The 27,965-nt window shown below is 41.0% G+C and overlaps 1 protein-coding gene across 1 annotated transcript; it reads left to right on the top strand.

Annotated features, from left to right (window-relative positions):
- The first annotated feature begins 340 nt into the window (after positions 1-340).
- Positions 341-27,320, top strand: lmo4a (LIM domain only 4a). Its single transcript, XM_044174310.1, has 5 exons — positions 341-750; positions 13,796-14,048; positions 21,160-21,256; positions 21,395-21,553; positions 22,558-27,320. Exons 2-5 carry the CDS (start codon positions 13,807-13,809, stop codon positions 22,564-22,566), a joined length of 507 nt encoding a protein of 168 aa, XP_044030245.1. The 5' UTR covers positions 341-750; positions 13,796-13,806; the 3' UTR covers positions 22,567-27,320.
- The last annotated feature ends 645 nt before the right edge of the window (positions 27,321-27,965 follow it).

Raw genomic sequence — 27,965 nt, 5'->3', positions numbered from 1 at the left:
GAAGCCCGACATCTTTTTTTGTCTTGTTGGTCACGATTATCGCGCGCACAAGTTATTATCCTCTCTACTATCATCTTCCGGGGCCTCCGGGGCTCCGTATTTGAACACTATGAAAGGGGCCATTCTGCATAATGTGTAGGTGGTAATCCTTATGTACTTTTACTCAAATAGAATTGTGGTATTGCTACTTTTACTTAAAACATCTGAATACTTGTTCCACCCATGCAGTTAAGAGTTCTTTACTATTCTAACTATTATCATCGCTGGAGGATGGGTGTGGCTTACGAACATCCTGACAGGAGGCAGGAGCCACACCCCCTTACAGCGTCAGAGGAGGAGTGAGGTATAAATGGCTCCTCAGTGAACGCGCTCCTCTGTTCTCTGTCCGCGGGGCCACAGCGCTTTACAGGCACGGCGGCAGCTGCGACTTGCCAGGGGCCGGGTAGAGACGTGCCAGGGGCCGCGTAGAGACGTGCCGGGCTGTCGGGGAGCTGGTGCCGTCCGTCCACAGCCACAGAGCTTTGCTTTGTAAATGGAAAAAGAGAAGAGGAGTTGCCTAACACTACTCGGGGTTTCACCACCCAGACAAACGGTGGTATAGAGAGTCTAGCAGCTGAAAAGTTTACGGGTCTTTCTGCAACATCTGGCACTTTCCTGTGCTTTAGCTGAAGGCGAGATAAGCTGTAAGCCGCTGCGGTTTCATCAGCTAACGTTATTCACTCCGACGACTTCCAAGTTCACAGCAGTAAGGTGAGTTGAATACATGTCATTCCACTCAGGCATATTAATAAACCCACACACTTCTTCTAGCCCGTTCCAGTTCTTATATATCTTTGAAAAACCACACATTTCCACATCACACCGTTAACGTTGGCTACACAACGGAAACTGACGGCTGTATTTTTTCATAATACTCCGACTTCGGCTAACTCAGTAGTTATTAGAAACATGCCGCCACAAGATGTTTCTTTCGTTTTTGTTCAGTTTCTGGTAACTTGTTTAAGATATTTTTTGTCATTGTTTCATTTTTTTTTTAGCTAACAGTAGGCTAATTTCAATAACTACTGTGCTGGTTGAGTCCACATGGTCCGCTCCTTACGCCGAGCTATTTTCCGTATTAAACAGTAACAACTGTAATAATAATGATGATATTAGAACTAGTATTATTAGTAGTGGTAGTAGAGAAGGACAAACAAGTTGTTCCTTAATGTTTGTGCCTATACTGCAGATCTGCAAGCTTATTGACTTCCCTTCATTTTTAAGATGTGAATCATTTTGGCTGTGCAGGCTGCATGCACAAACACACTTTCCTAGGTATACAGCACTGAAAAGGCATCTTTAGAATTTGACTGCAACTGTAGTAGGCTTCTGCAAGAGAAGACTTCTGCCACAGGAGCTCGGGGCCTTAGTGTTAGTTAAAAAGAGACCGGTTCTAATGAAACAGCATGTCCTTCTCAAGAGAAGGAAACCGAATCTGCCTCAGAGCGGTCTGACCAGCCTGACCAGCCTGACCAGTGCTCTCAGTACTGGAGACTGTGGTGTCCTGCTGCCTCCAGTCATGCTTACTTAGTAGCTTTCCCCAGACTTGTATGAGCTGAGGTTATTTGTTAATTATATCAGATGAGGTGTGTGTGTGTGTGTGTGTGTGTGTGTGTGTGTGTGTGTTGGGTTGGGCTGGGGATCCATGATTTAATTAGTGTATGTATATGAAAGAAGCAAGGGGCCAGTAACCTCTGGATAAAACGACTGGCCCGATGCAGTGGTGTATGTACAATGGGCTGTAAATTGCCACCAGATCTTGCCTAAATTCCAGCCTAAATGTCAGGGAAACAAAGTGGACCAGTGTCTGACAAGACTGATCAGTCGAGCCTTTGAAGACATTTTAAAGCATACTTTTTTTAATACCCCTGCATGCCTAAAGGGTCAGAGATACTATAATTATTTACTCAACGTGATAAATTATTAGATAGAGCAATTCTACATGATCACTCATATACTAGAAAGGGTAGAGTGTCACACAATGCCATGGCCTGATACGACCTCTAATCCATCAAGCCTTTGTCCAGGAAAAGGCTCGTTAATGGAAACAGATAGCATATTATACCCTTAAACCCTTGCCTTTTCATATGAATTAAGATATTACTGTTGTCATGGAGTCCAGGAATACATTATGATACAATAGTTTTTCCTATGTGAGAACTTACAGTATGAGAGGCATCAGTCAGTTGCATTCAGTTTGGGGACAATGAGCCATTATTGGCTCTGTCAACCTGAAACTGCATGCATTTCCACTGTGTCCAGACTGCAGTGGAACTATGTTTCTCTTCATTAGCTCCTGTTTTTATTGACTGCTTCATCAGTCAGTTTATTACCACGGCAGAGTTGCTTATTCACTAGCCTTTGTTTTGGGTGGGGAGGTTACAAGTATCCAATAAAGACAGAGCAATGCGGATTAGAATAGGTCAACTTACTGGATATGTCATGGCAGTGACAAAAAGCTGCATTCAAGTCAGACAATTTTCATCATGTAAACATAGATTAGCCCACTGAATAAAATGCTAATTATTATTTTATTCAGCCTTTACTTAGTCACCAATGATTGTTATAATATACAGTAAATAAATCCTAGCCTAGCCATGAAAATGTTTTGGTCTTCAGAAACAGGTATTTGAATGTAGCAGAGTAGAACTTTACTTCGAGTGTTGTGTTGTCTGACCACATTTAAGTAAAGGCAAAAGTGTCCCGAATAGCCACACTCAAATGCTATCAGAGGGGCGAGACACTGTAAATTGTACACATGGGGGTTACTCTTTCAGACCGTCTCTCCTCAAAGGCGCTCATAGTGTTGACAAGACGTGACAGAATTAGTTGTGCGGAGAATGAAAAAAGAGAGCTTGAGAGAGAAGTTCAAGTCCTGCTCAGTTTCTCTAAACATGACGGCTGCTACCAGCAACCACCAGAGGAAACGTTGGTATCCGTACTGATGCAAGTGATAGCTGAATGACAAAAGGAGAAACAAATTGCAAGGTAGAAGAAGTCATCAGGTTGGTGCATGAGCTGTTTGACCCATCCAGAAATTGCTTTCACTTAATTTCACAGGAGTGGAAGCTGTTGTTTTGTGCAGACTCGGCCCGCTAATTGATTTCACGGCTGGTGATGTGCTACCCAAAGGAATCTGGCACTGAAGACAGGAAATATATGGGAAAACACAGCAAGACCATTGAGGCACAGTGTGGCTTAAGACATCCTGTGTTCTCAGTATAAATCTAGTAAAGTATTATATTCTTGTTATGTAATAACCACTTTTATTGCTTAAAACTCAGTTGCCACATTGCTAATGGCAGGGTGTAGTCAGAGGTTGAGCTTTATGATAAACTCAGCAATATGATTCAATTCCCTTGTAGACTTCGGGTAAATTCAGCAACTGTAGTGCGACGTTTTGGTCCTGGTTAACAATAAAATGCTCTGAATATGCCAGTACTCTGACATCACAGCTCTGGCCAGAGGATTCTGTAAAGCTCATGGGAAGTGTATTGTTTAGTAACATACAAACTGATGTGATTTCTCAGAAACAAAGTTGATACATTTATAAAATGTATGTAATAATATAAACCTATAGTATCAATACATACTGAACATTGGCATTAACTGTCAAAGTAATCTTTCAGATCGGACTTGAACTACTTTATATACTGTAGTTTAATCTACGGCAATGCATCCTTCTACAAGATCATCATATGTTTGCACTAATGGTATGTTACTTTATAGAAAATGTGTATATCGAGATATATATTGTATATTGCAGCATAGCCTAAATATTCTGAGATATTATTTTTAAGCCATATCGCCCAGCCCTAAGCAGACTGTACTTCCTGAAGAGGCTCAGGTCATTCAATGTGCGTAACAGGCTACTTCGCATGTTCTATGAAACACTGGTGGCCAGTGCACTCCTCTTTGCTGCTGTGTGTTGGGGAAGCGGCGCTATGGCTGGTGATACAAACAGACTGTAACAGGTCTGGAAGGCGGGCTCTGTTGTAGGAGTGCACCTTGACAGCCTGGAGGAGGTGGCTGAGGGGAGGATGAGGTCCAAAATCAGCAACATACTGGAGAACCCATCTCATCCCCTTCATGAGGAGATGAACGGCCTAAGAAGCAGCTTCAGTAATGTCTCATCCTACCGATTGTACCAACAGCCATTCGACTGCGACGCCTGCCGTAATGACTTCAGTCTCAGCCAACTCGTGCTTTCTGAGGCAAGATGGTCACCCATCATGGACTGTACTATACATTTATATAATATACACAATTATAATATAATCATATAATAAAGCGCAATTAATGCCAATTGTAGAATTTAAGATACATGGTATGCATGGTGAAAGTATTCCCATTCCTCTATGTGTATTTGTTCATTATAATTAGGAAGCACTGCATCTTGTGTGAAGGTCTCACTGAGATGGGAGTGTTGGGCCTGGCCAGTTACTGTAGCTAGTATCCGAGCTGCCCTCCTCAGGGCTTTAGTTGTGATCCCCCGGAAGGCTTTGTGTCACAGTTCCTTCCTTTTGACATTACAAACCTTCATGGCCTCACATGCAGACCCAGAGTGGTTTAAGTGAACACAGGCTCCTGAACATCCTGCAGCATTTTGTCTAATGCAGTTCAGAATTGTTTCGTAATGACAAAAGACAGAGTAACTGACAGTTCAGCAGTCCAACACAGATACATCAAGCCAAGTTCTCTTCTGTTTCAATCCATCAGGGATGGAGCTGAAATATCGTCATATAAGATGATGGAACAGCTTGTTAAAGGCTTGTTATCATGCTCATTTCCAGCTCTATATTTTTATTCTGGGATTCCACTAGAGTAGCTCTGCATAATTCACAGTAAAAAAAAAAAAATCCTTATTTATCTTATACTGGCCCTTTTACGCAGACCCATCCTCTGTTTGAAACAAGCCGTTTTAGCGCCTGTCTCTTTAAGCCCCCCTCCCTAAAAGCCCCCTTTCTTCTGATTGGCCAACTCTCCAGAAACCTGCTGAGGGGATTGTGAGTTGCTGTATCCAGTTCTCTTCATACACCCAGTGCTGTGAGCCCACACACTGCATCATTGTGTTGCCGGTGAGCTCAACGGCTCTGACAGCTACAGTAACTTAGCCTGGAAAATAGCATTATAGAGCACTGAATTGTATGAATTGTGTGACTTTACTGTTTAACTGACCACAAATGAGACGAGAATGAGGTTGGTAAAATGATATACGCCGCTGGGGCACAGCTTTTCTGGGGGCTGGGCCTCAATGCTTACTATACAAAAACACACCACTTTTATAACTTCACCGATTCACTGATTTTGGTGAAAGTGGATCATAATTTATGGAGGAAATATTTTCTGGTTTTCCCTCTGATGTCCTTCAGCTGCTCTGCATCAACTCTTGATGATTTATGGAGTTTCCTGATGGACAGATAGCTTTAAAGTAACTGCTAACTGCTGCTGTTAGCTAGTTAGCTTAGTTAGCCATGTAGCTTGTGGTGGTCCTTTTAGCTTAGCTGGCTGCCCAGACTGGGAGCTCGGAGCCCCAAGTGAGTGCTGGTGTTCACACCGCTAGCACAGGAGCTTTGGACCAGGAGGAGGAGGTTTTCAGGCCCAGGCTCCGAGCTCCCAGAGTCAGCTAGCTAATGGGATCGCCAGCTGTACGGCTAACGGAGCTAACGGTAGATATAGTTAGCAGTAGTTAGCGGTTACTTAGCAACAAGTAAAGCCATCTGTCCATCATAAAAATAACTAACTTTCCTTAACAACCGAAATACCACTTTCTGCAAGACATACTGAACAACCTCCAAAAACCTGAAGAGTAGTCCTGAGCAGAGTAGTCTCCACACAGAGCAGTCGAATAACTTGGACAGACGTGGGCGTCCCTGTACTTGGGTGCGCATTGACATCAACTAGGCTCGAATGTAGAAAGAAACGTTGGAAACCTGAGCTTTTTGCTCACAGGGATTACTTTTACATACGTTTACCTCATTATTTGAAACTTTGGCCATGTTTAATATGAACATCCAACACTGTAACATTGTATGTATGTATGTGTGTGTGTGTGTGTGTGTGTATATATATGACAATATAGAAAATAAGGAAAAGCATAATACGTCCCTTTTTTTAAGACAACATGCTGCTATTTGGAAAAGAACAATGAAAAACAGAACAATTCTCAGATTGAAAGTAATTATAACATACTGATAGTCTCACATTATTGCACAGACTTATTTGATGAACACAGATTTGACTAAGCGTTACTGAATCAACTTATGGTTTTCTGACTTGAAGCAAATCAAGTTAAGAAAACATTCTTGAATCAAATCGCCAGCTTGAAGAATTAAATTGCTTTCAGTTCACACCTCTACTCATAACAGGTGGACAAGGCTGTCCCATTTCAATGGCTCCTCCAAATGCAGTCAAGAAGTTCTGCTTTTTTTGCATTAATTTTACTGTGTTCTGGTCATTTGTGTTCACATAGTCCTTGTTAAGTTATTAAATTGGAAAATTGCGTGTCCAAAATGGATTTGACAGGCATTTGCTGAGGTGGACATGGAGTGTGTACATTAGTATCCTGGTTGTGATTTGGTTTTTGGGGTATCCCAAATCCTCACAAACCCAGATAAGCCCTTATCCCAGTTTTAGTAACCCACATGTGCTGGATGGAGTACTCTAATAAAATCCAGGATACTGTGGCATGTAAATAGTTAGTCAGGAAATAAAAAAGTATGATGGATCTACAATCTGAAATAAACATGAAAGTCAAGTAAAAGTATGACACCAGTAGGGCAGAAGGTAAATTTTACTGTCACTAGATACTGTAGGAATATGAATAACCAGATTTCTCAGGTTCCATGTAAACATCATGTCCCGAATAAGATCAAAACCAGGAAAAGATGTTTAGTCTTTATTGACTCTAAGAGAGATGTTGATTTTAACTATTTGTTAAATTTATTTAAAATGTTTGCTCATGGTTTGTGCTGTTGTATAGATGCACTGTAAAAGTTGGAAAAGGGCAAAATATTAGAAACACCTTAAAGTGAGTTCAGCCTCTAAAAAGAGAATTTAATGCTACTATTGGGAACATTAGAATACAAGTGGTTTAATTTTAACATTTAATTTGTGAATTAAATAGTTGGACTCACTTTTTCAAGTCATTCAAAAGATTAGCTCATTCATGAATAAGCCTTCACTAATATGAAGGTTTGGTCCCGGTGCATGAGGCTGTTTGTGGTTTTAATGTAGCCTTGGGCTTCTTAACATTGTGTTCCTGTGGCTGATTAGAGCCAAGTGTCTACTCTAGAAAATGAGGGTATTGAGGGCAGCCTGCTTCACTGCAGAGGACCAGCTGCTGCAATCTCAAATAATCTTGTGGGAAGGCTAGTCGTAAAGCTAAACATGCCCTTGCTGAAATTAGACACTCTAGAGGACAAATTGTGCTGCTGTTGCTCATTTGGAAAGTGAAATCTAGTCCTGCAATTATTTTATGTTGTTGTTGGCGCTAATTATAAATCATGAAGGCGGCTGAAGAGGCAGTGTGTGTGCTGACTCATTGCTGAGTAGCACACACTGCTACATGGTTGTACTCAGTGTGATTCAAAAGCAATATTATTCCCAGCTGTGCATGAAATCAGTTCAGTTTTGTAATGGAAAAATTAACAAAGGAGAAATACAGTCAACTGTATTTGTAACACTGTTTCTACCAACACCTATAGCAACTTTACTTACAACCATTTAATTTTGAAACTGTTTTACAATAAGTTTGGGTTTTGTTTCCATGATGTGTTAAAGAGATGAAGAAATTCAATTCTGAATTGTTTCCATGTTGTGTGAAAGAGATGAAGAAATTCAATTCAGTTTTATTTATATAGCGCCAATTCATAACAGAAGTTATCTCATTGCACTTTTCCTACAGAGCAGCTCTAGACTGTACTCTTTATAATATTATTTACAGAGACCCAACAGATCCCACCATGAGCAAGCATTTGGTGACAGTAGCAATAAAAAACTTATTTTAAGAGGCAGAAACCTCATGCAGAACCAGACTCAAAGGTGGAGAGAGAGAGAATATTAATAAAGTCATAATAATAGGACTGACAGTCATAGGAATAATAATGACAATAATAGTAACAGAGCCAAAAACAACAAGTGTAGGCAGCAGGTGGCTTGCAACCACAGATCCAGTCTCTACAGCTCCGGAGGTAGAAATACCTGCTGAAAGCGACAGAAGGAGAAAGCACAAAACTACGGGAGAGAGAAGATGTCGAGTTAGTAACATGCAGTAATGGGATAAAAATACATACAGATGTAGAGGGAGAGGAGGAGAGAGGAAAGAGTTGCATCATGGGAAGTCTCCCGACAGTCTAGGCCTATAGCAGCATAACTAAGGGATGGTTCAGGAGTCAACCAAGCCAGCCCTAACTATAAGCTTTATCAAAGAGGAAAGTCTAAAGCCTATTCTTAAATGTGGAGATGGTGCCTCCCAAACCCAAACTGGGACCTGATTCCACAGGAGAGGAGCTTGATAACATAATAACAATAACTATAGTCCAGCCTAGAAGTAACAAATGCATGGACTAGTTTTTCGGCATCATTTTGAGACAGGATGTGCCTAATTTTTGCAATGTTACGTAGGTTATAGAAGGTCCTCGAAGTTTGTTTCATGTGGGAGTTAAAGGATAAATCCTGATCAAAGATAACTCCGAGGTTCCTTACGGTGGTGCTGGAGGCCCGGGCAAAGCCATCTAGTGTAACTATATCTTTAGATAATGCGTCTCGGAGGTGTTTGGGGCTAAGTACAATAACTTTAGTTTTGTCAGAGTTTAACATCAGAAAATTGCAGGTCATCCAGGTGTTTGTTGTTAAGGCATGCTTGAAGTTTAGCTAAATGGTTAGTTTCATCTGACTTGATCGATAGATATAATTGGGTATCATCCGCATAACAATGAAAGTTTATGGAGTGTTTCCTAATAATATTGCCTAAAGGAAGCATATATAAGGTGAATAAAATCGGTCCAAGGCGTGCACGGAGGACTCACCGTTAACATGTACAAACTGAAATCAGTCTGATAGATAGGATTTAAACTAGCTTAGTGCTGCTCCTTTAATGCCAATTGAATGTTCCAGTCTCTGTAATAGGATGTGATGGTTAATGGTGTCGAACGCAGCACTATGATCTAACAAGACAAGTACAGAGACAAGTCCATTGTCTGATGCAATTAAAAGGTAATTTGTAATTTTCACCAGTGCTGTCTCTGTGCTATGATGCACTCTAAACCCTGACTGAAAATCCTCAAATAAACTAATATTTAGAAAGTCACACAACTGATAGGCGACTGCTCTCTCAAGGATCTTAGAAAGAAAGGGAAGGTTAGATATAGGTCTATAGTTGGCTGAAACCCCAGGATCAAGAGTGGGCTTTTTAAGAAGCGGTTTAATTATAGCTATTTTAAGACTGTGGTACATAGCCTGTTAATAAAGACAGACTGATCATATCCAGTAAAGAAGTGCTAACTAAGGGTAAAAGTTCTTTAAGCATCCTAGTTGGAATGGGATCTAAGAGACAGGTAAATTAGCAGCTAAATCAAATGAACTACATTTCCAGAAAGTGTAGGCCTCTGCATCCTGTCATAGAGCAGCCATAACATTTGTTGGAGGACCAAATGCTGCATAGCTTCAAAGAGCCTCATCTTGGGACATGTTATCAAGTTAAAATAAGTGATATTTGTAGGCCCAAAAAAGAGTGTATGTGGTTTTGTTTGAGTTGGACACAACTTTGAACTTGTTGAGTGCACAACAGCCAGTCTCTGATGGGAGCATGCCAATGTGTGCGTGTGTGTGAGTGTGTGTGAGTGTGTGTGAGTGTGTGTGAGTGTGTGTGTGTGTGTGTGTGTGTGTGTGTGTGTTTGTTTTCCTGTTGGGGTTTCACATTCCCATACCCCCACAAGTAAATAGCCCCAGGCTTTTTACCAGGAAGTTCCAAAACCAATCGATTGGATCTGGTGCCAAGAGTCACATTTGGGAAGACGGGGTGTGTTCCTGTCTCTGTTAGGCAAGGCAAGGCAAGTTTATTTGAATAGCACATTTCAACAACAAGGCAATTCAAAGTGCTTTACATAAAACATAGAAGCAGCATAGGGCAATATTAAAAGACATTTTAGTTACATAGAAAATAAAAACAAGATCAAACAGGAGAGTAAAAGTTACAGTGCAGTGTAAGAAGTTAATCGTTATTTGATTTAATAAAAGGCAGCGGCAAACAGAAAAGTCTTCAGCCTTGATTTCAAAGAACTGAGAGTTGCAGCAGACCTGCAGTTTTCTGGGAGTTTGTTCCAGATATGGGGAGCATAAAAACTGAACACTGCTTCTCTATGTTTAGTTTTGACTCTGGGGACAGAAAGCAGACCTGTCCCAGATGATCTGAGAGGTCTGGATGGTTCATAATGTAGCAGAAGATCAGAAATGTATTTTGGCCCTAAACCATTCAGTGCTTTATAAACTAACAGTAGCATTTTGAAATCAATTCATTGACAGACAGGAAGCCAATGTAAAGACCTCAGAACTGGAGTGATGTGATCTACTTTCTTGGTCTTAGTGAGGACGCAAGCAGCAGTGTTCTGAATCAGCTGCAGCTGTCTGATCGATTTTTTTTTTTTTTTACAGTTACAGTAGTCAAGGTGACTGAAGCTTACTGCTTGAACAAGTTTTTCCAAATCCTGCTGAGACATAAGTCTTGGATATATTCTTAAGGTGGTAGTAGGCTGACTTTGTAATTGTCTTAATGTGGCTGTTGAAATTCAGGTCTGAGTCCATGACTACACCAAGATTTCTGGCTTGGTTTGTGGTTTTTAACGTTACTGATTGAAGCTGAGCGCTGACTCTTAATCGTTCCTCCTCAGCTCCAAAAACAATTAGAAACAATTAGAAACACTTTTGAAAAGGTCTGTTGGCAAAATATCAAGGCAGCAGGAAGAGGATTTCAGATGTTGTATAATGTCCTCCAAAACTTTTATTGCCAAACCAAACAGAGTATTTCCATTAGGTGAGTATGCGTCTGACACAGAGAAATAAAAATAAAAAGTCCCTGTTCAGCGTTATGTAACTGTGTAACGTTACTTACTTACGGCGTCTTCTTCTCTTCACAGCACAGTTGTCCAGACGGTGAAAAGCTAACTTAACTATAGTTAGCGGCTGAGCTAACGTTACAATCATTGGGATTTTTTTCACCGTGTCAGAAAAAAATCACAAGAGAAATGCGATCGATTACTCTACCCTCAGCTTCCAGCGCCGCAGCTCCAAAACATATTTGGGATACCTCCGATTTTAGGCTATTTTATTGACATTAGCCTGACTCGTAGCTGCTAACTTGCTAGCTTCAACTCCGCTGTGAAAAGTAACATTACAAAAAGACACCGTAGTAACAAACATTTTCTGTGGCAGCAAACGCAACAGTGTCCAAAAGCAACTTTTTGGTAGATGAGTATGGAGTGCCATTTTAGTCAATATTAAATAAATAAAGAAATACATAAACATGCCTATGAAATTAATAAATATGGCTATGAAATAAATAAATGAGTTAATATAGTTCAGTAAATAAATAAATAGGTTTTTATTTCATTGGACTTTTATTTCATAATATCACATTTTATTTATTTCATGGGAGCAGAGCCCTGCCTCCAACGCTGTATCCAGTTCTCTTTATACATCCACCATGCTCACACACCAGGAAAGACTCACTTCCCACAACCAACCAGCTACACTCCGTCACACACACAGGTTACTACCCACAACACCACCTTTCTTAAAGGGGAACGCTTGGCCAGTAACACACAGGTGCAGATATCTCCAAAACTCAGCAACTCACACCAAAACAATCTAGATGGATAAATAGCACTACAGGTAAGAGGAAAAATATGTCCTTTTGATTTTGGGGTGAACTGTCCCTTTAAGCAGAAGTACTAAAACCAACTTTGAAAATACTCCACTACAAGTAAAAGCATTCTAAACCGTACTAAGGTAAAAGTATGCAAGTATTATAGCAACATTTACTTAAAGTAATCATTGCACAGTAAAATGACCCCTGTCAGTGTTTTCCTATTATATCTGATGTTTCTGGATTAATATTACTGCAATAATGTGTATGTTGAATTTTACTGCTGTAGATGTTTAAGGTTGAGCTCAATTTAACTACTTTAAATACTGTTGGGTAGTTTAATCTACAGCAATGCATCAGTCTACAAGATCATATGTTTGCAGTATATGAGATTTTATGGTATGTTATTCTAGAGAAAATGTGTATATTGAGATATATATCGTATATCGCGGCATATTAGCCTAAAAATATTGAGATATTTTTAATTTCTCCTGACAGCGTGATTGACTCTTCAGCTTACAGAGCTGAGTGAACAGTAGAGGAGGTTGTACCAGCGTCTGATTCAAAAGTAGTTTAGCTGACTTTGCTAACGTTCAGCACCGGAGCTGAGAGCGTTGGAGCAGCCAACAGAAACGAGTCGCACTGCTCTGCGTCGCGCTGCTCTGCGTCGCGCTGCTCTGTTTCCATCACCCCTCCCTGTTTCCGTCACTTAGTTTTGTAGTTAGTGAACTTTGAGACAAGACTTGGTTTGTTAAAGTTTACAGCTAGCCACGCTGTTATCCTGTTAGCCCTATGATTAATAGAAAAAATTATGAATGATTAAAGGAAAGAAAATATGAGTTGCAGCCCGATTTTATTGACAGCTTTAGCAGAGAGGCTTGCATGACAAGTCATAGTTTTGAGTAGGATTGGCACATCCATCGCCAACGGCTGACGGTCATCGACCACTGAGCCCTCTACTGTCGTAACATCGTGATTTATGACTTTTTTTGTATTCACTGGTATATTCTGCAGTTACATCACTATGACTAGTATTTAAAATATTTCTTATATCAGATGATCTGCTTAAGGAGGTAGCTTAAGCATAAGCTATAGGGATGAAAAGTAAGGAAAGATGGGCTGTGAATGAGCTCAAATGTGCAAAATATGTAAATAATAATTAATATCCAACATACATACATATAAAAAGTATAAAAGAAATTTTATACGAAATTTCCAACGATATCATCGCCCATGGCGATGTTTCACAGTGGATGTCGTCATATGCCAGTTTGGTAGACATCGCCCAACCCTAGTTTTGAGTTTACTGATCCCAGTAAAAACAATTTAGTCACCTAACTTTACCTTTTGTACTGACTGAAAAAAAATGTTAAATCTATCTAACAGTGATGAACAACTTTTAAAAAGCACCTGGATAAGGATCAATTAACTTATTTTTTTTCTTTTAAATTGTGACAAACTATGTAATGGAGACACTGTTTGTCAAACATATCTTTGGCATTTCTGTACTGTACATTTCTGTGACTGATCGGCTTATCGGCCAATACTGTGTATATATATATATTGAATAAATACACACCTTTTTATTTCTCATTCATCTATTAACTCACTTAAGTCACCGGTTTTAGATTGAAGAACAACAACAACAACAACTTTCTTCCAGTGCAGCAAAATATAAACAAAGCCATGTGAGGGTGTTATGTATTTGCAGGAACTATACTGCATATGTTTCAGTTGTGGATAGAGACAATGAGTTCAAAAAAGTAAGCAGTTTAGAGCTTTTCATTTAAGAATGCCATATATTGAACTGTTTTCACTAAACATTTGTCTTTACATTTCCACTGTCCTGCCTCTGTTGTTTGTCCTTTCCTTTATCTCTTGCCCTGTCTTCAGGTTACTACAGTATGGTGAACAGCAGGGTGGAGGCGCCCACAGTGGCAGTGATGGGCGGTGGCGGGGGGGCAGCCGGCAGGTCGTGCGCAGGATGTGGAGGTCGAATCTCAGACCGCTTCCTGCTCTTCTCCATGGAACGGTACTGGCACACGCAATGTCTCAAGTGCTCCTGCTGCCACGCTCAGCTGGGCGAGTACAGCAGCACCTGCTACAGCAAAGGAGGCATGATCCTCTGCAAGAACGATTACATCAGGTGAGCCCTGATGTTCTTTCCAAAAATTCAGAAATTACTAGAAAATCACACTTTCCTAATGTCCAAGGTGATGTCTTCTCATGCCTGTTTTGACTGACCAACAGTCCAAAACACAAAGATATTCAGTTTATTATCATATAAGACAAAGAAAAGGAGCGTATCCTCACAAGTGAGAAGCTGGAACTAGGTAATGTTAAGGGATTTAGCTTGAAAAAGTACAGAAACAATGAATCAATTATCAAATTAGTTGCTGAATTGAATAATCAACTAATTGTTTCAGCTCTACAATGGTATATGTCTGAACTAAATTCACCAGTGATTTGAATTTCTAAGTTTCTAGAGAGAGAAAAGGCATACACACCTGAGAAATTGTCTACTGATTGCAAAACATCATGCAAGAATAATCCTCTACCATCAGGTTACTCTCAGAAACATAATTGACAAAGAGTTATGAGGTAATAAAATATTAAATAGTCTTCAAACTCAACATTTTGAGTGGACAGGTGGAATACAATGTAAAATTTGGCGTATCAAACTGATTTTGGAAGCCAATTTTTCAAAAAAATGATGACATTGTGGGACCTGCTATCACTTTGTCATCCTCTTTTAGTTCCAGGGTGCAGGGTTGTTGTATTGCACCCATTAGGCATCTCTTCCACATAAAAACAAAAAGTGCACCAGATGAAAAGTATGACCAAATACACAGTGTCTGTTCAATGCTACCATGGTCAGCTGATTATGTTTGTCGCATGCAACTCAGTTTGCTAAGGTGGTGCTGATAAACAGGAGAGGGCAGCTCAAGTGAAGACTTAAGGGAAGAGAGTGCTACAGCATGACCACAATGGACACCATACTGCAGGATATGAATGCAGAAAAACATTTACACGCTGTTTACGTCATTCTCAAAAACAAAGAACCCTGTGTAGCCTTTCCTCATTTACCGCTTTTCCACATCAAAACGTCTCTGCAGGAAGTAATTATTCTGCCTCTTGTCATTTAACCTAACCATACTGTTCCTTGCAAATTCAGTCTAAATTTAGTATGCAATCATTTGTCATCATTATTTTATTTTACCTAATTAGTGAAGTTGAGTATTAAGTTGACATTCATTTTTTGTCTGTGACAGAGATAATCATAGGGTGATTGTTTCCGTAATGAAAGCAAACAATGAAGGTTATGTTAAAAATGGTATAGTAAATATGGCAATGGTAATGGTAAACGTGTGTGTGCGAGCTTGTGCCTGCGTTTTGTTCTTTGTTCTTTGTCTTTGAGTGTGCCATTTAGTGTCTATGAGGCAGATCGGTGTATGGTGTACGGCTGGATGTGGAAAGCCTCAGCTCAAGGCCTGCTGAGGAGGAACTGAGACACAGCAGACTTTGTACTGTATATCAGGCCAGCAATGATACAGTGGCTTGAAATAAATAACTGTACACTAAAATCACAATCTGCAACAAGAGACACTGCAGTCATGAAAAGTCTGCTGTGTTCTACAAAAATTCTACATATAGTCCACAAGTAAAAAGGGTCAGCTATACAGATGTTTATTCAGGTGCATATCAAAATGCTCCTCATTATTATTTATGTGGTATTACAGTAGCGTCCTTCCCAATTAGATGTTGGATATAAATAGGTTTCTGTTGTATTTCTGATTAGCCCAAGGTTTGATCAAAAAGTGGTTAAGTCCCAGTGTCCACTAGATGTGGCTGTGTGACGTTGTGGCTCTGTCACTGCTGCCAGAGACGATCAGCTGCCAATCTATCAGCGTGCCAATGTCCGACTCCACTCCAGGGGCGTTGTTTCCGCAAAAGCCAAGGTATGGCAATGTGACATGACTTCACAGAAATACTCAGTGACGATGTGATTTGAGAAACTTACCTAAAACATTTAAAAGCCAAGTCCCTTCTACTGCACTCATTCAGGCCTATTGGTCTATGAGGAGAAAATAGACCTCTGATAGGTCCATAATATGCCCACCAGTGAATATGAGTGTCAGAATTAAAATCAGAAATCCTTTATTGATCCCAGAGGGGAAACTCTTTGTTACAGCAGCTCACTGTCACGTCAATGCACACAGGAATAGAAATACTAAGCAAATCAGAATATAATACACTATAATACAGGTAAAATAAATTAAGTACCAAAGTGAATTTAGAGGTTGATAAGTATGTACGGTATAATACAGTGTAATAATATAAGTAATAAGTAATAGTACAATAATGAGTACTGTCAGGTTAAGTGTAGCTTATTGAGATGATTATGAGATAGTGGATATTGCACAGCAGTAATAGAAGTATGAATAAATATCAATAAATAGGGAATTTATAGGGAGTATATTGCACAGCAGTATTAAACAGAGAATATTGCACAATTATTCAAGTATTGCAGAGATGTTAATGATCAATGTCCAGTTTAGTGACTTCAGGTCATACAGACTGACTCTTAGAGGGAGGAGTTAAAGAGTCTGATGGCCACAGGCAGGAATGACTTCCTGTGGCGCTCTGTGGTGCATTGTGGGGGGATGAGTCTTCCTCTGAAGGTGCTCCTTTGTTTGACCAGCACGTCATGGAGCGGGTGGGAGACGCTGTCCAAGATGGCGTGTAGTTTACCCAGCATCCTCCTCTCTGACACCACCGCCAGAGAGTCCAGCTCCACCCCCACAATGTCACCGGCCTTACGGATCAGTTTGTTGAGCCTGTTGGCGTCCGCTACCCTCAGCCTGCTGCCCCAGCATGCAACAGCATACAGGACAGCACTGGCCACCACAGACTCATAAAACATCCTCAGCATTGTCCGGCAGATGTTGAAGGACCTCAGCCTCCTCAGGAAACAGAGGCGGCTCTGGCCCTTCCTGTAAACAGCTTGAGTGTTCTTAGTCTAGTCCAGTTTGTTGTCCATGTGTACGCCCAGGTACTTGTAATCCTCTACAATGTCCACACTGACCCCCTGGATGGAAACCGGGGTCACTGGTGCCTTGGCCCTCCGTAGATCTACAACCAGCTCCTTAGACTTTGTCGCATTGAGCTGCAGATGGTTCTGCTCGCACCATGAGACAAAGTTCCCCACCACAGCCCTGTACTCAGTCTCATCACCACCGCTGATACATCCCACCACAGCAGAGTCATCAGAAAACTTCTGAAGGTGGCAGGACTCGGTGTGGTGGCTGAAGTCTGTGGTGTAGATGGTGAAGAGGAAGGGAGAGAGGACAGTCCCCTGAGGGGCCCCAGTGTTGCTGACCACGCTGTCCGACACACAGTGCTGCAGACGCATGTGCTGTGGTCTGGTAGTCAGGTAGTCAACAATCCAGGACACGAGGGGGGCATCCACCTGCATCGCTGCCAGCTTCTCCCCCAGCAGTGCCGGCCGGATGGTGTTGAAAGCACTGCAAGTCAAAGAACATGATCCTCACCGCGCTCGCCGGCCTGTCCAGGTGGGTGCGGATGCGGTTCAGCAGGAAGATAATGGCGTCCTCAACTCCCAGCCGGGGCTGGTAGGCGAACTGAAGGGGGTCCAGGAGGGGTCTGACCATGGGCCGCAGCTGTTCCAGTACCAGTCTCTCCAGGGTCTTCATCATGTGGGAGGTCGGTGCCACCGGTCTGTAGTCCTTGGAGCCACTGGGACGCGGCGTCTTCGGCACAGGAACGAGGCAAGATGTCTTCCACAGAACAGGGACCCTTTGAAGACTCAGGCTCAGGTTGAAGACATGTTGGCACAGACCTTGCCACACCTAATTGACGATTGATTTTAACCGTTAACACCCAAAAGAAATCAGCACGTGTGTAAACATTAAAAGGTGCATAGAATCGACACTGAATATCATGATAATACAATTTAATGTTATTGTCTAATGTTAATGTCTAAATTGTGTTTGGTTAACTAAAGATGCAGCATGTGTTGCTCACGTTATCAGACTGCTCTCTGGCCCTGTGGATCTGTCAGGTCCAATCAATCAAATTTTGAGACACAAGACCCATGGCAAAGTTAGTGGGACCCAACCCTGAGCTGAGGTGAACTAGAAAGTGCTGACATAAGGCCTGGTTCAGGTCAGGTCCTCCGATTTTCACCCTTCATGCCAGTAAAGCAGGATAAGATGTAACTGAACCTGGACAGGAGTGTGTGTGTGTGTGTGTGTGTGTGTGTGTGTGTGTGTGTGTGTTTGTGTGTGTGTGTGTTTAGGGTTAATTAAGGAGAACAGGAATCCTCTCAGGCGTACTCATTAAATGACTGTTTGGATTAAGATAAAAAATTCATTACTCTGTAGCCATTGAAAGAGAGACGGAGAGCACCCAAACAAGTCAAGTAAGTGGCACAGTGCAGTTCAGGTGCTGACATGCTTCCAGCCTCTGATAGATAAAGACTGACTGCTGCTGTGTGCTGCCACATTCAAAGAACACAGATCTGACTTCTTCTGTTAGGGTTTTATGTGTGTCCGCATTTGTTAAACGTTAATGCTGTTGTGGTTGCGGGTGTTGCTTAAAGCTGCAGGAATTTGATCTTGAATTGAGCTTTTTTCCAAACGTGCACATACTGTAGATACTGTAGATATGTGGTGTACTGTGCAAAGCATCCGAAAACACACAACATCAAATAAGAGTTAAACATCACCAGAGTTTATTCTGACTTTTCTCACGGCCGAGGTGTTTCTGTTAGATGCAAATGAAATCTAGATGGCCCTGTAAATAATGCACATGACCTCGAGGTGCCACACAACAGCAAATCGACATGGCTGAGGTTGCTATGGCAACACATGAACCGCAGCAGTGAAGGTAACAGGCATATCCCACAGACATTAACTATGATGAGCTTTTACAACACTCAGCAACAAAGCAGCCTCGCAATGCTATACTCAACAAGAAACCAAAGAAAAGTTAGTTTGTGCTGAAGGCTGAGTATCAATAGACCCGAGAAACGAGACCGGCTTTATGTTACCTGCACCAGTGTGATAACACGAGCCTATGAAGTTCTGTATTTCACTCTTGTGTGTGTATTTGAGCACAGAGAGTTATGTGTTAATGTGATCATTAGGATCGATCAACTGTGTTGGAGTTATGGTTCAGGTACCGGTGAGATGATGAAATATCCAAGGAAGCCGGTTTGAGTAATGGATCCATGAGTTTGAAGGCTAATCAGATGCCAAACCACTGCACAGTAGTTTATAACTCAATAAGACAGATCTCTGGAAAGGTATGATGGTGGCAGTCACACAGCCGCAGGAGCATATCTACTCCTGCAGGGTCGAAGAAACAGCAGCATAAAATTTACACCCATATGCACAATAAACTTAAACAGGCAACACAGCAGGGACAAAGAATGTAAAGGTCACTTACCTGTGACGACTGCACTAAAATGATTTAATCAAAGTCCAATTTAGTCAGTTCTGTTTCAGGTAAAGTATGTAGAAAGTTCAGTCTGTATGTCACCACTGATGCTCTGATGCCAGATTTGATCAGATTGTGAAAAGTGATTTAACTGTCCACCTTTGTCATGTAGGTGAGGGCCCGCAAGACGCCATTCATCTTGGGAAATATGTCACTGGGGCTTAACTTTATATTCAGTAAGCTGCTTCATCAAGTCCACCGCAGGAGGAAAGTAGCTGCTGGCAGGTTGACTTGGGACTGAATTAGCATCCACATCTGTCTACTTAGAGCCTATCGAGGAATAGTGGGAATAGTACAGGTCATGGTGCAGCTTTGAGAATGATGGTGAATTTGAACTTTTTCTATTCCTCTTGGCTTTGTTGTATGACAAACCTAAGTGTCCGAAAAAAAAAGACTGAATTTTCAGTGGTAAAGCTGCCACCAATATCATTGCAAACTGCATATGTGTTGTGCGAGAACAGAGAGTTTGACAGGCATAGCAACAGTTTCTAAAGGGGGTGGGGCTTATCTTTAATTGTCAAATAGCAAAAAAGACTGCCACTGAAACCATTGTGGCTTTGTGCCAAAGCAGATAATTAAATTTAGAGAGCTCATCAGCCAACGGCAGATTTCACCGCTGTATGTCTAATTTTAATTTGAACCCCTTCTCACAAGAACTGAGCATTCACAGGGTGAGGTGTATAATCTGTTATTGCACCAAGAAATACTGTTTATGCCTTTTATGGCAAGCTGTGGACCACTGGACAAAGAAGAATGCTGTCTGCATGAAGTGTTGTAGATTTAAGTCTTGCTTGGGGTCTATGCTAAATACCATACCATCGCTAACATTATACTATATACATGAATTAGCTTAATGAATTAATGCCAGAGGAGCAGCTTGACTAAAGTTAGTAAAATAATTTAAAGGAGTGGATTGTGTCAGTGTCTACGCAACATAAAGCTGAGAAATTCCATCACTGGATGCTTTTAAACCTTCAGATGGCCTTTTTATTATGTTCTTTTAGCCAAATTAGGGACAATGTTATTATCAAACTTGCCATGTGGAAGTATTGACACCTCTCAACCGTAGTCTACCCCAGGACAACATAACAAGATGCAACATGGGGAGAGCCAGCTCAGTTAATCTCACCTAGCCAAACCTCTGTCTCATCAAGTTCACAGAGGTCTGGAGAAAATGCAGTCTGGCCAGTTGTTCCTTCCTAGAGTAATTTTAATTACTAGTAACAAATGGGTGACTGGTTCCAGAAAAATTTCCAAATCTAAATCAGCAATTTAAAGTTTACTTTTAAAGTGATACTCCTCCTAATAATCTTTTGATTATTAAATACTCACTCTCTAGGCTTGAAAGAGGGCTGTAAAAAGTTTGCAGTTTGCTCCTTTACAAAGAACAGTTGATGGTCTGTTTGAATTCCTCTCAGTTACAATAGATTCCAATGGCATTCAACTACTCTGCTGTTCATACATATCCTAATTATGTTCCAGTTGTAGTTTCACGAGAATAGGGCTGCTTACACAGCTTCCTTTGGAGTTTGGGGATTTGACGAGGCTGACAGACGCAGACACAGACATCTTAACACAAAATAAATGAGATAGTCATGAAGTGATCAGTTCCTTGTCAAATACGTCTTGCAAATTTACCACATTTTATGAATTCTGTTGGACAGCAGAGTTATACATTTGGTTGTGTTGATGTTGCTGTTGATAGTGATAAACTTGTGCCATGGTTTTATTTGCAGGCTGTTTGGACACAGTGGAGCCTGCAGTGCTTGTGGACAGTCTATACCTGCAAGTGAGATGGTGATGCGAGCGCAAGGCAACGTTTATCACCTTAAGGTGAGTGTGATTATGTAATTGTATCACTCCATCATTTACATTACCACATCATCACGCTGTTATCAATGAGCTCATCTTGAAAATAACTTGATAATAAATAATTACACATGAAACTGTTACTCTTTTTTTTTTTCTTAGTGTTTTACCTGTGCGACCTGCAGGAACCGCCTGGTCCCCGGTGATCGCTTTCACTACATCAATGGGAGCATCTTCTGTGAACACGACCGGCCGGGAGGAGGACTGCTCAGTGGACATCCAGCTCCATTGCAGGCCAACAACATGATGTCTGACCAGAAGGTGAGACGCCATGTGATGCTAGTAGGCATTTCTTTATCCACTTTTTAAAATGAGAATCAAAAAAAAAGAAAAAGAAAAGTAGCTTAGGGCAACAGGGAATAGTGTTGCACCTCCGCAAATTATGCTATTATGCTATCACAAGCAGAGACTTGTGATGTAACGGAAGGTGAATGGATAATCATGACACCTCACCATCTAAGAGGTCATGTTTGGAGGCATTTTGGATTTGACACCTAGATTTAAAAATCGTGGATATAGGTAAGGCAGTTTGCTGCCTTTTAAAAATGCAACTGCCTGACAGTAACATTACCACGCAACAAATCAGAAGTCACCTGTTAGCTTGTCAGTCAAATTGAGGCACCACAAATGAACGAAACATTAATTCTACAACATATAATTAGTTTAGGATTAGGCTATGGGGGCTGCGTTTGAATTTATTTGAACAAATGACATGTTAGTCGTCATTTGTTCAAACTTGATTTTTTTTAAACAACACACCCCTGTCAAGACAATAAAAGCATGAATCACTTCTTGCCCAAGTGAAGAGTCTGTTTAACTTTAGAAAGATTCTAGAAATGGTGGAAATCTAGGTATTACATACTGTCTTTCTCATCACTCAGAAAAGTGATGAAAATATGGTATTTATGTTTGTTTCATGTATTAATTTGAGGAAGGTTACAGTCTCCTTAATCACTCCACACAGATCTGATGTTTTTGTCTTCCACTATTTTTTAAGTCACATGCTTCATGTACATCATGATTTATCAGTCTGTTTCTGCTGCACTTTGTCGCATTTTGTTTTTATCGATACACCATGTTTTCCACCTCAGCACAGCATGAAGGCTTTTTTGCAAATTTTGACTTTTTCTTTTCTTTTCATTTCTCGTGTTTCTCTCGAGTTTAATAAATGCGCATAAAAAGAGGTGGATTGAAACATACGTATTGTGTGAAAAACACAGGTGTTACTAGTAACATTTACAACCTCTTCTTTCCAATGTTTACAGGTCTGCTGAGGAAGAGGATGGAAAACCAAACATGTGCCTTCTCCCCCACCTTTCTCCTCTGTTTCCCTCCTCTACCTGTAAACCCTGCCATTGCTTGACCTCCCTCCATTCTGATGGACTGTCACTCCACAGATCATCATTACTGCTACTGGTCCAGTGCTCTATTGGAGGGATGAGGATGCTGAGGATGGCTGGAATTTATTTATGCAGTAGGCTGTTGTCTATTGTGAACTGTGGCATGGCAATACTGATAAGAAGTGGCATCGCAAATGGGGGAAAAATGGAAGACTGTCATGGAAGTATCCCATTTGTGTGATTCCAGCGGAATCATCCTTTACCTTTACCCAGCTAGCCAGTTACAGCGGGCATTGAATAAAGAGGGAACACTTATAGCAATGTAATTCCTGCAGGAGGTGAAATATTTCCAAAATCATACAGCATCAACATTTTTAAGTTATGAATTTCCCGAGTCGTGATTTCAACTGCTGGATGTTTCCTTCCACACTCTGAGAGACAGATGAACAAGAAAACATCTATATTGTTACTTACACTATTTATCTGTGTAATTCTCTCTGAAATATTCAACAAACATGTTAGTCTCTGGATAGTTTTTTGCCACAGTGGGTTGGGGGAAGTGATAGTCACCCTCTGGTGGTAGCATTCCTACCACAAACAGAAGTAGCTTGAATTCTCCATACGCAATTTTTGTACAAAACTGATATCTCAGGCTACAATGTAGTATTAAAGGACCATACCAGGTTTTTTTTTTTTTTTTTTTTACGATTTTAGCCCATTAACAACAAATTGTATACACACGTAAATTCTCAAATAGTGGCTGAGGCCTTTATATACCTTTTATGAGAAAGAACCATACAAACAGGCCTTTATTTCTAATTTCTCCTGTTCCACAGTTAATACAAACTCAACACTTCTTCCATGTTTACCTTAGTTTTGCTAAAGGTCAGGAGGAGGTTGTTGTCCTGACACCAGCGGGTCAGCTCGTCTGCTTCCTTCAGGTAGGCCTTTTCATTGTTATCAGTGATCAGGCGCACCACAGCTGTGTAGTCAGCAAACTTGACACAGTCATGTATGTACAAGTAATACAGCAGGGGGCTCAGAACTCAGCCGTGGGGTGCACCAGTGTCAAGAATGAGGGTGGGAGAGGTGTGTGTACCCACCCTCACCACCTGGGGTCTGTCCGTAAGGAAGTCAATGACCCACCTGCACAGCGAGGTGTTTAATCCCAGGTCCTTAAGCTTTGTGACGAGCCTGCAGTAATCTCTATAAACAGATATCTACATATGAATGCAGAATTTGTAGGCAAGGGACAAGAGTTTGGTATCAGAAGCATTCTGGTTTCCATTTGTAGTCAGTTTGTAGTCCAAGTAGTACTGACCAATCACATTTGAGCGGGCTTTGGTTGCATGCAGGTAAACAGTCCGTGTGGAGAGCCAAAGAGGTGGAACGCATTGGCCGAAATGCAATCGTGGAACCCATCGGTTATTATCTGACTCTGACTAGCTTTTTATTAGCTTTTTTAAAATGTATCTGCATAAAAAACATAAAAATTATATCGGTTTTACAAACATAAATAGTTTCACCACACAAATACATGTAAAGTGATATTTACGCATTTTTGGATCCATTTTTACATATGAAACGGGTTTTGCACATTTGTAGATTGCTTCCTGTCAGCTTGCGGGCCACATGACATTTGTGACTTCTCCTATTTATTTGTGGAATTTTGTCCAATTCTTACTGCAGCAGATCTGTAAAAAGGAATCTGCAATGTGAGGTTACTAGCTACACCCTCATATGAGCTAACAGGACTACAGTCTGTACTGGAAGAGTCATCTGTAGATAGACCCGCCCCTACTCTGCCTCTGATTGGCCAAGGCTGAGAGGACAATTTCTCGCGGGCCACAGACAGAGCTACCTCCCTGTGCTCTTTACAAGAAGCCTTTTCCAAAAGTCTCTTAACCATATAAGGTCAGAAAATAAATCATAGAGTTCATCCGTGACTGTGTCTGCTGGGTCCGTAATGGTCAGTTCAAACTGTTATATTTCTCATGCAGGGAACACGAGGGAATAGGACCCAAACACAGACACAGAAACAGAACTGGTGAGGTCCAAAGATTTCATAATAGATAAGAGGCTTACACGGTTAAGTCAGGCAGTGGTCAAAACCAGGAAAGCAGTCCTACAGAGGCAAACCAGTCCAAGGGAGCAAGCCATAATCCAAAATCCAAATGTCCAGAGGCGAGGTCCAAGAGAAACAGAGAAAATCCAAAATACTGGGGAAACAAAGGTCTTGACGCTTGAAGCACACAGATTAAATACATACAGGTGAGGGGAGATAGCGAGACACAGGTGAAACTACTGATACCGTCTGGTCCTGCTGCCTTCCTGGTGTTCACACGCTTGAAAGTCCTACTGACATCATTCTCAGAAAGGGTGATAGGTGTGGAAGGTGCCCCCTTCCGTCCAGCAACCTCTGCTTCAGATGTTTTGGCTTGTTGGGTGCAGATGGCCTCAAGGCGAGCATAAAAGTTGTTTAGCTCACCTGCTAGAGACAAGTTAAACAACTTTTATCACAGTTTACAGTGTAGCTGTGCATTCATGGTTTCCTGTGAGATGAGGGATTATTTGAGACATTACGGGTGTGCCCACTTTCAATTTTACCTCCAAATAAAATGGTTTAGATCATTTGGATAAACTTTTAGCTTGTTTACAACTTGTCTGATCGGCTGACTGCAGATATCACTGCGTTCTGAGACCTAGAGTATGGTTGAGATGAGTATAATGTTATCATAACCAATAGAGGTGATGGCCAGAGCTATGAAAATAAGACCCAAATTGTAATGAACTGTATTTTTGCTTTAACATTGTTCATTGCGAGCATGTTAGCATGACAACCACATCCATATTTACATTTACTTCACCACAACTGCTTAGTATCAAAAACAAACTTTGGACCTCAAGTTTTATCCATCTTACAATTTGGTTCTCTTTACAATGAGCATTACAGCCTCATAGAGCTGCTAGCATGGCAGTAGACTCTTAGTCTTGTTAGTTAATGTGCTATTACAGGCAAAACCACCAGCACAGTCCTTTAAGGCAGCAATGCCACTTACTTCAGTTTTAGAGCAAGGTTTCTAACAGTGGGGGGTCTTCTTTGTATTTCACTGTTTTATATTTCCCCAAAGTCCTGTGATTCCAATAACTAAGCTGTTATGGATTTATAATAATTTCTACACAATCTGTGGAGATATACACTATGATTCTTGACTTTGGTAGGAATGCCACTACAGTACTACAGGGCCAAGAATGACTTTTCTTTATACTGTATCATGATGTACCTTCTCTTCTTCAGCTGTTGATGGTAGTTCCAGACATCATGAATACTTTTAGGGTTCATACAGTGTTTGTAATTGTGTTCTTTAAAAGAGATTTAGCAGCAGTGACGTATACTGTACATTCTAAATGTTTATAGCAGTAATGGGCCAGTTTTTACAGTTTAAACTGATCTCTTCAAAGTTTATGAATGAGTGAAGGAATATTGGGAGGACATGTTTAAAGTGCACTGATACCCTGTTGTGTGCTACAGTATATGAATTGTGTTTTCTGTGTTGCAATTTGTGGGGGGTTTTTTGGGGGGGGGGTTTCAATCAAGTGAGTTTTATTGCTCTAAATTGTGTATGGACAGAGAATAAGTCCTCTCAGAAGAACTAATAATAATTTAGCCATTCAGCTGTCTCACGTGTGATGTGTGTGATTGTGTTGAGGATGATTTGGCTAAAGCTACAGTAAGTGTGTACCAATGAGTTACAGATAGCCGCTTCAGACTGAGTAAGAAGTAAGAAACCCTTGCGGTTCTAAGACCAACATGGCTGATTACCCACAGGAATGGGATTTCAAAGACCTGAGCTGAGGCCATTACAGAAGCAATTAAAGTGGGATGCGCTGGAGGCCTGCATGGGCTTTAGCTGCACTCCAGTGTTGCAGCCTAATGAGGCCTAATCTGGTGAGCTGGTCTAATTAAAAGGGAGGGAGCTTTTTCCTGTGGGCACCAGGCAGCTCCAGCTGTCTGAGGGGGAAAAGCAAAGTACAAGTAAGAAAATCCATTGTTTTCAACCATAAAAAGTTTCATATTTCTCTATTCTCTGTCCGTTCAAATTAAAACATTTAACTTGACATTTTTAACATGTTTGCTGGTCTCTGATCTTTCCAAGGTCTCTACTCTGGTTTGTCATAATTGCTTTTTGGCACGAAATGTGCCTTTTAAATTAGCCTTTTTATATGTACATTTGGCATGGAAACTACAATATCTCATCTAATTTAAGGGTCACTCATTTTCCATATTGTTTGTGTGGCTTTCTAAAGAGCAGAATTAAAGGCTGAAGTGAAGCACGCAGGACGGGTAGAGGCACACATGAGTAGCCAGCTGTGACTCTTCAAATTAACAGGCCGGGGAACTCAGCAGATCCTCTCACAGGGTTAGTCCAATTAGCTTCACATTCACAGTAACAATGAGGCTTTTAATGGTAGTGTTTCAAAGTGCTCTTTCATAATGATGGAGGGTGAACACATTCCTCTGGTTTTTCAGTCATGGCTCCAAATCTGAGTCACACCAAGTTTCCTCTGAATCGACTTTAATGCTTTTGTTTTGTCTCGGTTGTTTGTCGGGCTGTTGCTTCAGATCACTATGAAGAGATTAATAATGTAATAATAATGAATACAATAAAATATAGCTTCTACCAACACCGTTAGTTTTGTGTTCAACTCAATTAAAGGGTTGATTCACCCAAATGTCACTTACCTCTAGTGGTATGTAGCCATACAATTTTCTCTTACTCTGGATAACGCAAAAAAAAAGTGAGGTTTTCATTGGAACACATTTCTACTGCAGAAATAGTTGCTTTAATATATTAAGATTATCACATTATATTTAACCAGGTGTTAACCATTCCTGCTTCAGCTTCCGGACCGCGGTCAGGAAGCACAGGGGAGTCTTGTTTTGCCTCCAAGTTGGTTCTCACTTCTGGGCTAACTAACCCCCTTCACTTTACCCAGCAGTTGGGAAACAAGACACGGAAGTTTCCTTGGGTCTTGAGGAGTTGCAGGTGTATTCATGGAGAAACTGTCACCTACACTGTACATTTACTTCCACATTGACAGTCACCAATGTGACAGTCACCATAACGCAGTCACCGTGATTTTATGCTATTCAACTGCACTAGTTGGGATATGTAGAGCATGTTGTTTTGGTATGTCTCTTCCCATTAAAATTTATGCGAAACAGACATTTAAAAGCCTATTTTCAAAAAAGCTCTCCTGGGGAAGCATGTCCCCGGACCCCCCTACATGGGTGGAGATCTCAGTTACACCCTTGTAGTGACATATTAAAG

The sequence above is a fragment of the Siniperca chuatsi genome, linkage group LG18 (assembly GCF_020085105.1).
Source record: "Siniperca chuatsi isolate FFG_IHB_CAS linkage group LG18, ASM2008510v1, whole genome shotgun sequence".
In the NCBI taxonomy this organism is placed as follows: domain Eukaryota; kingdom Metazoa; phylum Chordata; class Actinopteri; order Centrarchiformes; family Sinipercidae; genus Siniperca; species Siniperca chuatsi.
The sequence above is the reverse complement of the archived record's forward strand: the minus strand, read 5'-3'. Positions and strand labels throughout refer to the sequence as shown.